Source organism: Acomys minous, assembly GCF_964271855.1.
Source record: "Acomys minous genome assembly, chromosome: 4".
Lineage (NCBI taxonomy): Eukaryota > Metazoa > Chordata > Mammalia > Rodentia > Muridae > Acomys > Acomys minous.
Window position 1 is genome coordinate 49,990,870 of NC_140486.1, and position 15,271 is coordinate 50,006,140.

Sequence of the window (15,271 nt, forward strand, 5' to 3'; positions counted from 1 at the left end):
ATTTAGAAGGTGGAGGCAGAGGCAGACAGGTGATCTCTGAGTTCCAGGCCAGCCTGCTCTACATAGTGAATTTTAGCCAGCCAGGGCTACAGGGTGAGACCCTCTGCTTTCAAAATAAACAACAGCGCCCCCCTCCCCAACCCAACTGACTCTCAACTGAAACAAGCCTGAATTGCTTTGTTCTAGACTGTTCATTATAGGCTACAGCGAAGCTGGGCTAACTACTGACTGCTGAGACCATGACCAGGCTTGGGAATGAGGATGAGGACAGACAGTGGAAAGATGGAAATCCAAGATGACATCTATAATCTATCAGACTGCTCTGAAGAGAAGTAGCAGCAGACTTTTCAGGCTGACTAAGATGAAAGAGGGTCTCAAGTGAAAATCAGATCAATTTTGCACCAGAACATCTGTGGTCTCTGTTCCAGCTTCCTAAATTTTTTTTGGATTTGCAGTGTCATGCAGAGACCTGATTGGTTTAAGGCAGTGGTTTCCAAACTCAAACTATCTGGGATCTTTGTTCAGTTTCCCAGGCTCCACCCTATTCTTCTGAATCAATCTTCTTCAGGGTGGGACTCCGAAACAAGCTGCCCAAGTAATTTCAATGAGCACTTAAATCTGGCAGTAATTAGCAGCCAAATCAAACAGGAGTGCTAACACATCAATCCTTACAGCGCATAAAGAACCAGACACACAGTTCAGGGCCAAGGACATATTTGAGAGGGTTGAAGTTATGAGAAAAAAAAATGTTTGTATACAAAACTAACTTGTCTGTTGAATTCCTCTTCGTTTTCCATCCACATGTACTCTGCAAATGGATTATCATCTTCGTGAGAATGACCGTTAATAATCACATCTTCATTGATGATGCTTGGGCTAGTACTGCTGCGACTTGGATCTTTCATGGTTGGTGTTTGGTGTCGTTTCTAACCTTTATAAAATAGAACACAATTTTTAGTTCTTCATGAGCACACCTCATTAAGGTATTAGAGGCACAGGCTACATTAGACTTTTAAGAAGCAGCTGAGGGAGGCTCCCAAAAACACGGTGAACATTCCTAAGACCCACCAGACATTCTGCAAGAAATGTAGCAAGCACCAATCCCACAGTGACACAGTACAAGAAAGGCAAGGATTCTTTATATGTCCAGGGACAGCGGCGTTATGACAGGAACCAGAGTGGCTATGGTGGACAGACTAAGCCTATTTTCCAACAACGGGCTGAAACTACAAAGAAGATTGTGCTGAGACTGGACTGTGTTGAGCCCAACTGCAGATCTAAGAGAATGCTGGCTGTTAAGAGATGCGAGCACTTTAAACTGAAAGGCAAGAAGACAAAGGGCCAAGTGATCCAGTTCTAAGCTGATCTTGTTATGACGACAATAAATCATGAGCTTTGATTCACCTCATTTGATTGTAGTTAGTCTTTGGGGAGAGAATAAACCAGAAGAAGAAGAAAAACAAACAAACAAACAAACAAAAACCCAACAAAACAAAACCAAAACACAAAAAACGAACAAACAACAAACAAACAAAAAATACAGCAGAGGACAGGGATTGAGATACACAAATAGAAAATTCTTTAGTGTTTGTGTGAGGATATGTATATGTGTCTGGTGCCATCTACTTGCTTAAAAATTTTATTTTTATTTTTAATGTCAATACTCAGAGGCAGAGGCAAAGGCAGGTGGTTGGTTATCTGTAAGTTCCAGGCTGGCCTGGCTTATATATCAAGGTCCAGCACAGCTAGTGCTACACACTAGAGACCCTGTCTCAGACATGAAGCATGACCACGGGGTATGTACATGTCATGAGATGTTGTGTGAAAACCAGTAAACAGTTTATATAAATTGGTGCTCTCCTTCTACCATGTGGCCTGTGGGAACAAGCAAATAAAACCTTTATCTGGTGAGCCATCTTGTTGGCTCCCACACTTAAACATTTTTTGTTTTGTTTTGTTTTTTGAGACAGGGTTTTACTATGTAGCTCTCTGGCTGTCCTGAAACTCAGAGATCCACCTGTCTCTACCTCCCAAGTGCTGGGATTAAAGGCATATATCTTTGTGCCCAGCCAGAAAATTCTTTAAAATTTGATTTCAGTTAAGTCCCAGAACTAAAACTGAAACTAAAACTAAAACTCTTGAAAATTTATGTTTAGCCAGTTGGTGGGGCATGCCTTTAATGCCAGCACCTAGGAGGCAGAGGCAGGTGGATCTCTTTGAGTTGGAGGCCACCAGTCTACAGAATGAATTCCAGGATAGCCAGGGCTACAGAGAGAAGCCCTGTTGTAATTTTGTTTTTGAGTGCAGCCATGTGTTTGTGGAGACCGGAGGACAATTTTCTAAAGTAGGTTGCCTTCCATCTTGTTGAGGCAATCTCAGACCTCCACACACACCCAGTGATGCATGCTCTGATTTTACCCAAGTGATCATCAAACTGACTGTCAGTACCACATACTCTCTCAAGCAGGGGTATGGCAAATACACTAAACGGTGTAACGCTAGCTGAGATTAGAGGTGTTCTCATGTGCATTACAGCCACTGTCAGATATGCCACGTAACACCTAAGCATGCCCAGGCCATCAGTAACTCCATTATTTCAAAGGCAATGATAGTCATTTGGTCATATTTGATATGGTTTCTCACAACCTACTCACCAGCAAATAGATTAATGCTACCTAATTAATTACCTCTAAAACTTAGGCTAGTCAGATTGGTGGCACAAGCCTAATTCTAGCACTAAGGATGAAGAGGCAGGTGGATCTGAATCTGAGGCTAAAAATTAAAGCGCAGAATTTCAGATGCTTTACTATTTTACTAGTTAAGTTGAAACTGCTTAAGAGTTTCATAACTCTATGCAAAAGAGATGCATAAAAGCAGTTACTTGTACACAAATTCAAGCAATACTGTGACCTGGCCACATAAACACTGCCATCTCAATTTAAAAAGAGGCAAGGAAGCCGGGCGTGGTGATACACGCCTTTAATCCCAGCACTCCGGAGGCTGAGGCAGGCGGATTGCTGTGAGTTCAAGGACAGCCTGGTCTACAAAGGGAATCCAGGACAGCCGAGGCTAACACAGGGAGACCCTGTCTCGAAAAACCAAAAATAAAAAAATTAAAAAAGGCAAGGAACTTCAGTGGGCACTAGATGAAGGCAGCCTGACAGAGGTGAGGGTGTCTTGTGGGCGCAGGTTAGATCTGCCATAAGCTTAACACACGCCTTCACTCCCAGTGCTCAGGAGGGAGAGGCAGATGATCTCTGATTTGGAGCCCAGCTTGGTCTACACAGCAGTTCCAGGCTAGTGAGAGCTGCAAGCTAAAACTCAGTCTTTTTCTTTTATTTTCTTTTGGTTTTTTGACACAGGGCTTCTCTGTAGCCATGGCTGCCCTGGATTTGTTTTGTAGACCAGGCTGGCCTTGAACTAACAGTGATTCGCCTGCCTCTGCTTCCTGAGTGCTGGGATTAAAGGTGTGCGCCACCACGGACAGCAAAACTCAGTCTTAAAAATTCTAGAAGATGGGGCTGCAGAGATGGCTCAGAGGTTAAGGGCACTGGCTGTTCTTCCAAAGGTCCCAAGTTCAATTCCCAGCAACCACATGGTGGCTCACAACCATCTATAATGAGATCTGGTGCCCTCTTCTGGTATGCAAGCACACATGCATGCAGAATACTGTATAAATAATAAATCTTTAAAAAAAGGAATTCTAGAAGACAAGTTTACTATCATATACTGAAAGATTATGAAAGAGATGCTGGGAATCCACAGCTACCTCATGAAACATACTGTTCTCTGAATAGAAAGTACAAAGACATCTACAGTGAAAAATAGACACAAGAAAGATATTTGGACTAGAAAAAGCACATGTGCTTTTCACAAGAATATTCCATGAATAAAAGCAAAATTTGAAAGAAACATAGGGAGTTTGAGCTAGCCTGGGCTATGTGGGATGCTGTGTTAAACACTTTTGGGCTGGCTGGAAATATTTAATGGTAGAGTACTAGGAGACTGAGTAAGCCAGGTGTTGGTGACGCACACCTTTCTTTAATCCCAGCACCTGGGAGGCAGACCACCGAGTCTGAAGCCAGCTTGACCTACAGAGTGAGTTCCAGGACAGCCAGAGATATACAGTGAAACTCTGGACCGGGGGTGGGGCTGGGAGTGGGTGGGGCGGGGCTGGGGGAGTATGTGTGAGGCCCTGTGCTCATTCTATTGTACCACATGAAATATCAGACTAAGCAAATTAAGAGGCAAAAAGAAAGAGCACTGATAGTCTAGTGATAGCAAAAAGAAACATTAAGGGTGACAGTATAGGTAATAAATAGGTTTCTTTTGTGAGGCAATGAAATTGCGCTAAAGTTTTGTTTTTGCTCCCAAATCCCTAGCCCTCCTGTCTCCACTTCCTAAGAGACCAGATTATAGACTTGTAGAGATCTGTTAAATTCTAAATCACTTACAAAACAAGAACTCTGTTTTCTGCCTAGTCTTTCCATCTTGTCTCACTATGTAGCCTTGGCTGTCCTGCACCTCGGTGACACAGCCCAGGCTGGCCTCACACAGAGACCGCCTGCCTCTGCTTCCCGAGTGCTGGGATTACGAGCACGGGCCACCACCACCCGGCTAACATTTTTGGATGATTCATCTTTAGTTTTATCTATTTCCACCCTAATTCTATGTTTTATTTTCTTATCTTTCTTTTTATATTCCATTAACTATTTACCCCATTGTTTATTTTATTTTCCTGTGAACTAAAATATACTCTATACATCTAAATGTTTTCCTTACACGTGTGTTGTGATCACACCCAGGGCATCTGAACACAAGCCAGGTGTTCCTGATCCTTTCCTGATCCTCCTGAATACTGACATTACAGGCTTTTGCTACCACAATTTTTTTTCCTTGTATTTTTCACTGGGTGCATGTGTAAATGCAGGGACCTGCAGAGGCCAGAGGAGTGCACTGTATTGCCTGTAGCTAGAGTCACAGGCATTTTGAGCCACCTGATGTGGGTGGTGAGAACTGATCTCTGGTCATCTGCAGTAGCTGTACATCTTCTTAACCTGAGCCACCTCTCCAACCCCTAGGATTTTTTTAAAAAAAAAACCATTCTTTGTGAATGTCACACCATGCACACCAATTCAACTCATCTCTGTCCTTCCTCCACCCTTGTACCCCACCCCCACGTTCCTTGCAATGAGTCACTGGTGTAGTTCCAGGCCTCTGACTTCTACTGCACTATCAACACTGGATCCTCCCAGACACCCTGCATCTCTGAATCTTCAGGACTGGCCCCTTCTCTCTCTCCAGCAGTTCATAGGTGTGGTAGATGTTGGGTGGGGTGGACCAACTCAAAGGCCTGGATCTGGGCCTGGGTGTTAACTGAATTGTCAGCCCACAAGCTCTCCCACACCCATACCACCAAGGCACTCTCTCCAGCACTGCCTTGGCTACCTCACCCAATATTGCAGCAGACAAAGGGTAGGGCCAGCTCTCCTACTGTGCTGCCCAGGTGCAGGGACTGCTCTCCCCAGTGACCAAGTATGTATCTTTTAAATACATTTTTCAATACTTGACAATTTATGTAACCATCTTTATTTTACTAGATTCTTTGTTTACCATATTTTCCTTTATTTGTAATACTGGGGAATGAAGTCCAAGGTCTCATTTATGCTAGGTAAGAAGCCTAGCATTGACCCACAGCTCTAGCTAGCTCTTTTAGATTGTTTGTGTATGAATATTTTGTTTGCATGTATGTACATGCACTACATGCTTGCACAGAGCCTTCGGAGGTCAGAAGAGGACATCAGATCCCTTGGAAGTCTCACCATGCTCAACAGTCCTCCTTGTTTCTTATATTACCCTCTCTTAATTTGATACATTTGAATATTACTATTAATTTTTAAGAATTATCACATTTCACAGAAAAAGGAATAATGGAAATGGGTCACAGATGCACACACAAAAAACCCTCTGGAGTTTGTATAATGTGTAATTTATATGTATGCTCAGGGAATCTCAATTAACATAACTTCTGTCCTTGCTGCATGCCTCTTTGGAGGCACGATTATGCCAGGGAACAGCAGTACTTTTTACAGGATCTATTTCAGCCACGAGCAATCATGATCTATACCTAACCCACAGGAAGCTGGACTTCTAAAGAAAGTAGTAAAGATGCAGGAAGGTAGATTCTCTTTTAATTTTCTTCGTATTTTATGTATAAAAGTGTTTTTCTTGAGTGCATGTCTATGCACCATATACATGGTGCCTGCAGAAAAGGACATTGGATCCTGTTTTTGTTTTTTTGAGACAGGGTTTCTCTGTGTAGCCCTGGCGGTCCTGGACTCTCTCTTTCTTTTTTAAAGATTTATTTATTCACGCCAGAAGAGGGCACCAGATCCCATTATAGATGGCTGTGAGCCACCATGTGGTTGCTGGGAATTGAACTAAGGACCTCTGGAAGAGCACTCAGTGCTCTTAACCACTGAGCCATCTCTCCAGCCGGTCCTGGACTCTTATAGTAGACCAGGCTGGCCTCAAACTCACGGCGATCTGCCTGCCTCTGCCTCCCGAGTGCTGGGATTACAGGCGTGTGCCATTACTGCCCAGCATATCTGAGAGAATTCCAGGACAGCCAGAGAACACAGAGAAACCCTGTCTAGAAAAACCAAACTAAACCAACAAAAACAAAAATCAAGAGCGGTCAGATAGCCAGGCATGGCACCTCATGCCTGTAATCTTAGCTATATAGGAGGCTGAGGCAGGAAGATCAGATCTAAACTGCAGGCTTGCCTCAGCCGTACAGCAATAAGTTCAAGGCCAGCCTGCATCACCTATTAAGGAAGATACTTCAACATAAAAGTTTTATAATTTTATTAAGAAAAAAGAAAGGGGGGGGGACTGGCATTGGGCTGGGACTATAGCACAGCGGTAGAGTGCTTGCTACTTGTGGGGCTCTAAACTAAATCCCCAGCACCACAAAACAAGTAACACTCCCTCCCCACCACCAAACAGGGGTGGGGGCTGAGGAGGGATTTAGAGCATTTACTGTTGTGTTACATGGGGTTGAACCTCAATTTAAGTAGGGAAGAGGATGGCTGTTAAAACTTTAAGAGTCATATATTTTACCAGGCTTCTATTAGATATATATTTTTTCTATTAATGCTTAGAAATCAGCCAACCCTTTCAATTTAGGAGCTTGTTTTCACTACACCATGATCTATTTATTCCTACCTGAAATTCCTAATATACTGGTTTCCAGAGTGTTTTTTTATATTGCTATTAAAATTCAAAATACGGTTTTACTATCTTTCTCCACTAGTTTCATTTCTTAAGAATTCTCATTAAAACTCAAATCGAATGAATTATGTTTCTTTCATTAATTTGCCTTCGTAGACATTACTCTTTCTTAAGACTGTACTCTGAACTGCTGTGACTCCTTAGGTTTAGGTGTACTCTTTATGCGACACATACACATTTATGTGTTATGTCTACCAGTCTCTTCAGCTATTAAATAAAAACAAATATTGCACCAGGCATGGTGATGCCTATTTGTAATTCTAGCACTCAAGGGGTTAAGGTAGAAAGATTGCTCTGAGTTTGAGGCAATCCTAGACTACATATCAAGTTCCAGGCCAGCCTGGGCTATACGTTGAGGCCTTGTCTGAAAAAGAAAACAAAACCGACAAAAGAGAACTTCGTTAGTCCTTTTCCACACAGAAGCTTTGGGGAAGCATTAAATTTCTGTAGTAATGATTAAAAGAGCACCCTAAAAGCCAGATGGTGATGTAGAGTAACTTTAATTCAGAACACTTCTCTAGCAAGAGATGACATCCAAAGACCTTTCAGGTCAGTTTGATCCAGCTGAAATACAAACATGCCTTTAATCCAGGAGACAGAGGCAAACTGATCTGAGTTCAAGGCCAGCTTGGTATAAAGCTCATTTCAAAGAAAGGAAAGCCTTTAATCCCCTAAAAATGAAGGTAAAGTTAGTTTGTTGAAGGAAACACCCATGTTTGAAAATGATATCTAATTGGCAGAAAAAGAAATGTCAAACCAGAGAAAGATTTGACAGAACAGGATACACCCAACTCTCACTAGAAAAGAGAGGAAAGGGAAGCTACTTAAGGGGCAATGAAGAGAAAGGAGGCAGTTTTACCAGGAGAATTTTACAGAGAGAGGTTGAATGAGAGAACAAGCCAGAGAATGAGGAGCCAGGACTTACAGCAGATTGCTGTAGTTTGAGGCCAAGCAGAGCAATTCCAGGCCGAGAGAGAAGCCAGATTAAATAAGTCAGCTGGGAGAGGAGTTTGAGCCAGAACAGCCGAGTTGAACCAGGCAGCGCAGAGCTCAGAAAGAACAAGTAAGGGTGAGCTTATTAAGCAGTAAGTCTCAGAGGCTGGAAACATTCTAGGCCTAGGTTAGCAGACACAGGCAGTAAGCCTCTGAGATACAATTGAAACAGGTGAATAAAAGTTTGTTTTACACAGTGAGACAGCCTTGTAATGCTGGGACACGGAAGGGGAGTACCTGGAGTCTAAGGCCAGGCCGTACTATGTATATGGATAAGACTTACTTTCAAAAGAGAGGAGGGTGGGGGTAGTTACAGGTTAGGGGGTGCTGGGTGGAGCACGCCTTTGATCCCCGCACTCAAAAGGCAGTTCTCTTGAGTTCCAGGCCATCCAGGGTTATAGAGCAGACCTTGCCTCAAAAAACAAGTAACAACCCCCCCACCCCCAAACCAGGTATCACCAGTCTGCTTTATTCTTGTTTTTGAGACAGGGCTTCTCTGTGTAATAGTCCTGGCTGACCTGGACTCACTCTGTAGACCAGGCTGGCCTGAACCTCACAGAGATCCACCTGCCTCTGCCTCCTGAGTGCCTGGCTCACTCTACTCTTACTAGCTGTGTAAGGACAGGCCAAGTCTCACCTTCCTCACCTAGGGCTGGGAAAGTGGCTCAGGAGCTAAGAGCACTTGTTGCAGTTGAGTCCCTGGCAGCCACAGAGCAGCTCACAGCATCTTTAGCTCTAGTTTCAGGAGGTTCTGTCTATCCCACCCTCAGACGACACACGCGCACACACTCACAGGCATTAAAGTAATACTCGTAGACTTTAAAATAAAGTACATTTAAAAGGGTTTGGTTTTGTTTTTGGTTTCTTTTTTTTTTTTTTGGTTTTCCGAGACAGGGCTTCTCTGTGTAGCCTTGGCTGTCCTGGACTTGCTTTGTAGACCAGGCTGGCCTCGAACTCACAGTGATCCACCTGCCTCTGCTCCTGAGTGCTGGGATTAAAGGCGTGCGCCACCACCACCGGCTTAAAAGGTTTTTTTTTTAAAAGAATAATTTTGTATGTTTGTTTTGCCTGCACGTATTTATTTACACGCACCACCTGTACACCTAGTGCGAGGGCAGAAGAGAACAACAGATACTCTGGAAGTTACTATGGCCATGAGATTCTGTTCTGCTGAGAACACAATCTGGGTCTTCTGGAAGAGCAAAGTATCCTTAACTGCTGAGCCACGCCTCCAGTCCCCGTCTCTCTCTCTTTTTTTCCCCCCAGACAGGGTCTTGTAAGCCAAGAGCAGCCTTGAACTCTTGATGCTTCTGCCTTTATCTCCCAAGTGCTAGGATTATAGCCATGCAGCACTGGTGTTTATAGACAGGGTTTCAATATGTGGCCCTGGATGGCCTGTGACTTGCTATGTAGAGCAGTCTGGTCTCAAACTCACAGAATCCACCTGCCTCTGACAAATGTGTGTGTGTGTGTATACACACTCCACACGCACACACTCACACTTTGCGACAGTCTTATATTGTAACCCAAGCTAGCCTCAAACTTGAGGTAATCCTCCTAAATGTTAGGATTATAAACTTGATCTAACCAAACCCAACAAATCATTTAGAACAATTAATCCTCTAACGTTAAAAATCAATGTTACAGAAAAATCTTTTTGTTTTTTTAAAGATTTATTACGTATATAATGTTCTGTCTGCATGTACACCTGCACACCAGAAGAGGGCATCAGATCACGTTGTAGATGGTTGTGAGCCACCATGTGGTTGCTGGGAATTGAACTCAGGACCTCTGGAAGAGCAGCCAGTGCTCTTAACCTCTGAGCCATTTCTCCAGCTCCTGCTACAGAAAAAGTTTTATGAAAGGCTAGAACCTGGCAGTCTGGTCAGTTTATCAAGACGTGGCATGGCCTCAATGGGCTGGAGATGTTGGTTGTTGCACAACAAAACAAAACCCAAAACCCAGTTTATTTAACACTAATCTCTAATGTTGAAGAGTAAGAAGGACAGCTCACAATTCTCCATCGTTTCTTTAGTCAAAAGCTCCAATATATCAGAAACACTAATTTATGCAACCAGGTATTAAAGTGCAAGACTTAATGCAACCCCTTCAGCCATGAATCAAAGTCATTTTAATTAAAATGTACTTTAGTTCTTTAGTTGCACCTGCCGTATTTCAAGTACGCGCCAACACACACCACACACACATACACAATCTTACTAGGTAGCTATGGCTGGCCTTGAACTCAGAGGTGTTTGCCACCATATCCAGCCCTATATTTCAACTTATCAATAGCCACAGGAGTACTGTTTTTTTTCCTTAAACAGAATTTGACCACCATATCTAGATGATGATGATGATGATGATTATAGGGGTTTTTTTGTTTGTTTGTTTTGCTTTTTTGAGACAGGGTTTCTCTGTGTGTAGCCCTGGCTGTCCTGGTTCTCACTTTGTAGAACAGGATTGCCTTGAACTCACGGAGACCCACCTGCCTTTGCCTCTCAAGTGCTGGAATTAAAGGTTAGCTCCACCACAACAGGCTGCCTGGCATTATTAAATGATACATACTTGCTAAATAATCCGTCAAGCTCCTCTTGTCTCAACGTTAAGAAAGACAAGGAAAAAAAAAACAAACAAACCTCTAGTTCACAAGTTGTTATGAATATGAAAATGCTTTATAAATTACAAAAAGATGTGAAAGAGCCAAAGGTTATTACTTACACAATAACCATTAAAACTGTTCCAACAGTGGACCTTTAAAAATTTTCATTAAAATGAAGGCACCACTATCTAGGGTCACAAAATGATAATCCTAAACAAGATTTATTGCTTATTGGAGGAAAAATCCACTATAAATTACTCTCTCCCAAAGAGGATAGCGGATCACCTACCTCAGCTTGAGTTCTCAGCGACCAATATGCACAGCCTTTAACCATTACATGACTCGCCATTCCCCCCATCCCCTAAAGAGACAGATAAATAGGGTATAATTTTTCTTGAAAGTTACCTATCTTTGTGATACATACTTGTAAGAATGGTTTCGTTCAAGGTCATTAACACAAAAACTGTTCTCAATGTCCTGTCATTCACAAACCAAAACCAGAAACCCCAAGTCCTGGATCTCATTAAAGTCCTTGCACAGGCCCTTTTCCTAGTTGAAACAACCTACAGCTGGAATTTCAGACTCTAATGAACCAACACCTATCAACTGCTAAATGAAACGTGAAAAACGTGCCACCGTGATACAAGAAACGCTCAGACAGCACTCGCAAAATGGGCATTTACTAAAATAAGCGTCAAAGGCCGTCAGCAAACTGAAAAACCGAATTCTTCCTAGGGTTTGGGGCTGCCAAATCAGGAAAAGCAAAAAATCACTAAACCAAGTCTTTTAGCGCGTATTAGAAAATTACCGCGGGCTGCGGCAACACGTTTTGAAAGATTAACTACATGAGAAGCCCTAATACCCTCTTTCCTTTCATTGAGGTAGTAGTGGTGCAGAATAAGTATATTTTAACGAAAAGTTAAGAGTAACAAATGGCCTTTTAAATTAACCTAGCTAAAAGCCTTGCTGGTTTAAGTGTTCCCAGTGCCCCCAAACATCAGGCCTATCTGGAGCACGTGAAAGCTCAAATTAAAGGGGTAGGGATGGTGAAGAAATGGAAGAGGTTGAAAAAGATACAAGCCGTCCGACCGTTACAGAATGCTCCCCTGGGACACCGCCAGCCTGCCAGCAGTCCCTTTTCTCCCCAAACCCTAGCATCGGCAGAAACGCGCAGGCGCAGCAGTAAGGGCTGCGCGTGGCGACGCGCAGGCGTATAGTGGGTAGAAACAATAAGCTTTGTTGCCCAAGCGGCTAAAGAGAGGGATTGGGGTGGGGGTGGGGGTGGGTGGCCCGCAGGGAAAAAGGTACTGGACAGGGTAAGGGGTGGGGGTGGGGGGTGGGGAAAGACTGAAGACTGAGGAACGCAAGAAAGCGCTATCCCGGCAATACTTGCGCGCCACAAAAGACCCGGATAGACGACTGTGCGATCGAAATCGTAAGTAATGAAATGAGGAAAAAATGAGCGAGGGCCATTTCGGAGAGATGGATGGAGCCTGCCACAGCTTATCCCTCAGACTCGGCGGAAATGGGCCACGAACAACCGAGGTCAAATAGGGCTCGGTGGCCCACAGCCGAGGCGGCCCTTTTGCCCCCCCTTGGCCTTCTCTGAGGGCAGCCTCTCGACCGCCAGGTTCGCCGCGCGCTCACAACGTTCCGTCTGAGGGGACCCCCTCACCCAGTGCACGGCAGCGGGGACGGCAGCCAACGAATCTTGTCGGCCTCCGCGGATCTCCACAGGCAGCGCCGCTCCCCCGCTCGACGTGCGCTTCGCCCGCCGCCTCCCTTCTCCAGTCCAAACAAACACCCCAGCCCGGAAGTGACTTCATTTCCGTCACCGCCGGCCCCGCCCACTCGTTCTGTCTTTACTTTCCCGCTAGGCCACTAGAGGGCGCAAGAGAATGCGCCTCCAAAGGTCTGGTCTGTGTTGTGCACTTATTCAGGAGTGAAAGCCTTCCAGGTGCTCTGAAGAGACCCACTTGGCCTTTTCCAGTTCTGTTGACTTCTCTGTATGTGGCAGGTGTGGCTCTTCACTCACCCGCTCTACCAGATTGATGGATTCTGTGGACTTGGGAGCTGGTATCTAAGGAATGCATAGGTAGACTCAAGTGTATATGCCAAATGGAACATCCAAATAATGACTCTACCCGGATATACATATTACAAGTGTTCATAGTAAAAGTAAGAACACGCACTGATGTCATATTGGGATCCTGACAAACAAAAAGCAAAATCAGAGGCATATGGCTGATCCACAAGAACTCGTACTCACACACTTTTTTAAAGGCTTTTACATATTCACAAAATACCAGCAGGTGTTTCCTATGCAGCCCGCAGAGCCTCTTTGAAACCAAGATGAAACCAAGGAAGGCTCTAGATTCTCTACACAAGTAATTCCAGCATTTAGGCTGAAGCAGGAATACAAGATCATCCTTCGCGACATCAGTTCTTGTTCGTAAAAGAAAAAAGGCCAGCAAGTTTTAGTGGGCAAAACGCTTGCAGTACAAGCTTTGTGGCTTGAGTTCCATCGCCAGGACTCACACTAAGGTAGAACACCAACTCCACAAACTTGTCACTGACCTCCACACGTGCCTCAGCAAACCAACCAAAGCCAACTTTTGAAGCGCCCTGTGTACTGGCCTATATGTCCTTAGCTACATGTCCATGCTATCATCACTGGCTAACTCTTAAGATCTACAGTCTACTGACACTAAACAAGGTAAAGATATGTGAAAAACTGTCTGGGTATGATATTCAGTAAGAGGATATATAAACCCCATTAAATGTCTTGGATGAACTTGGGAATAAATTTTAATCCTTAAAATCGCAGGCTTGTACTACTCACTGAAACCACCAAGTTCTTCTGAGAGTTTTGGTTTTGGAAACAGTTGCAGCCAGTGCCAAGTTTGCATCTTTGTATAGTATTCAAAGGTCTTGGCAGTGGTGACATTCCCTTTGCATTAATGCCTTAGGCCCTTTTGTCTTCACTTCCCCTCTGGTAGCACTTTTATCCTGGGCCAATCTAGGTGACAAGGGGAGTTATTCCTCAGTATTTTTTTTCCTGGCTAGTTCCTGGCCCAGAGATCAACATGGGTCATCTAACATGGCTCAACTATGTCACCTACATTTACAGAACTGTATACTAAACTGTTCTAATCTTAAACCTCTCACCTGTACAGCAAGTGCACAAACCACTAAGGTGAAACCACCATGACCTCATAAAAATAAACACCTAATCTAAGCATGCTAGTCTGGAATCCCCAGCACTCAGAATCAGAGGTACATGCAATGGGGGAAAAAAGGCGGGCGGGGGTGGCGGAGGCGGGCACGGAATGTAGCTTAGTTGAGTGCCTGTCTACTTTGCTCTAAACTTTTAAAAGATTTATCTATTATGTATACAGTGCTCTGCCTGCTTGTACCCCTGCAGGCCAGAAGAGGGCATCAGATCACATTATAGATGGTTGTGAGCCACCATGTGGTTGCTGGAATTGAACTCAGGACCTCTGGAAGAGCAGCCAGTGCTCTTAACCACTGAACCATCTCTCCAGCCCTATGCTCTAAAAAAATTTTTTTTTTCTCTAAACCTTTAAGTTTGATCCCCAGCACTAAGTAAAAATAGGCACGGTGGCACACCAACACTTGCAGGGTAGGAGGAGGAGGAGGAGGATCACAAGTTTAGATCAGTTCATCCTTAGCTACACATGGATGACCTGAGCCACACAAAACTTTTCAAACCTGGCATTATTTTAACATCCCTTTAATTCCAGTATTCAGGAGAAACAGGCAGGTCTCTAAATAGAAGCCTAGTCTACATAGTGAGCCCCAGCTCAGTCAAGGATACTTAGTGGGAACCTGTGTCAAAACAAAATAGCCCAAACAAAAATCTTGTTTCAAAAAGGTCCAAAGTGCATGAATAAGTGTTATGTGAAAGTTGGGCGATACACCCTAGAACCTACCACTGAATTTAGTAAGCCTATCTCGGAATAATTTGAAGATTGCATTATCAATACTTTTTGGAAACAGGTCTTGGCAGGCAGGTAGCTTACTGGATTTCAACTAATGGCCCCCATGCCTCCCTCAACCTCCCAAGTGAGCTATGTCTAGCTAGTTGATACTGTTGAATGCTGTCAGCATTCTAGTCACTGAACTGGTGGATAATTACATAGCATTTTCCTCTAAAAGAGCCTTCAATGAAAAGCAAAACCAGATCAACTTGAAAAGGGACAGTTCTATGTAGTTTAAATAAAAGATTAGAAAAATAGCATGGTTAGGGGATAAGACTGATGGTGTGTGAAATATTGTAAAGGCACAATTCAGTTAACAAGTTTGGGTTGGGTTTCTACACTCAGCTGTTTCTGAAAGATGGGTCAGTTACACTTAATGTCC

General features: G+C 43.8%; 1 protein-coding gene and 1 pseudogene across 5 annotated transcripts in view; one reads left to right on the plus strand and one right to left on the minus strand.

Moving 5' to 3' along the window:
* Nucleotides 1-12,718, minus strand: part of PAIP2 (poly(A) binding protein interacting protein 2) — a 17,882-nt gene extending 5,164 nt beyond the window's left edge. Inside the window, exons 1-3 of one of the 4 annotated variants that reach the window (XM_084780866.1) lie at nt 12,564-12,718; nt 11,178-11,249; nt 768-931 (exon numbers count right to left, since the gene is read on the minus strand). In XM_084780866.1, the coding sequence (XP_084636992.1) occupies nt 768-905 (138 nt within the window). In that variant the 5' untranslated portion in view covers nt 906-931; nt 11,178-11,249; nt 12,564-12,718. Of the gene's footprint in view, nt 1-767; nt 932-11,177; nt 11,250-11,977; nt 12,035-12,563 lie in introns of those variants that run through there. The other 3 variants (XM_084780868.1, XM_084780867.1, XM_084780865.1) reach the window with 3 other exon arrangements.
* On the plus strand, nt 1,012-1,938 carry LOC311595751 (large ribosomal subunit protein eL42-like; annotated as a pseudogene). The gene has a single exon. The product of its transcript is annotated as a large ribosomal subunit protein eL42-like (transcript).
* Nucleotides 12,719-15,271: the final 2,553 nt, after the last annotated feature.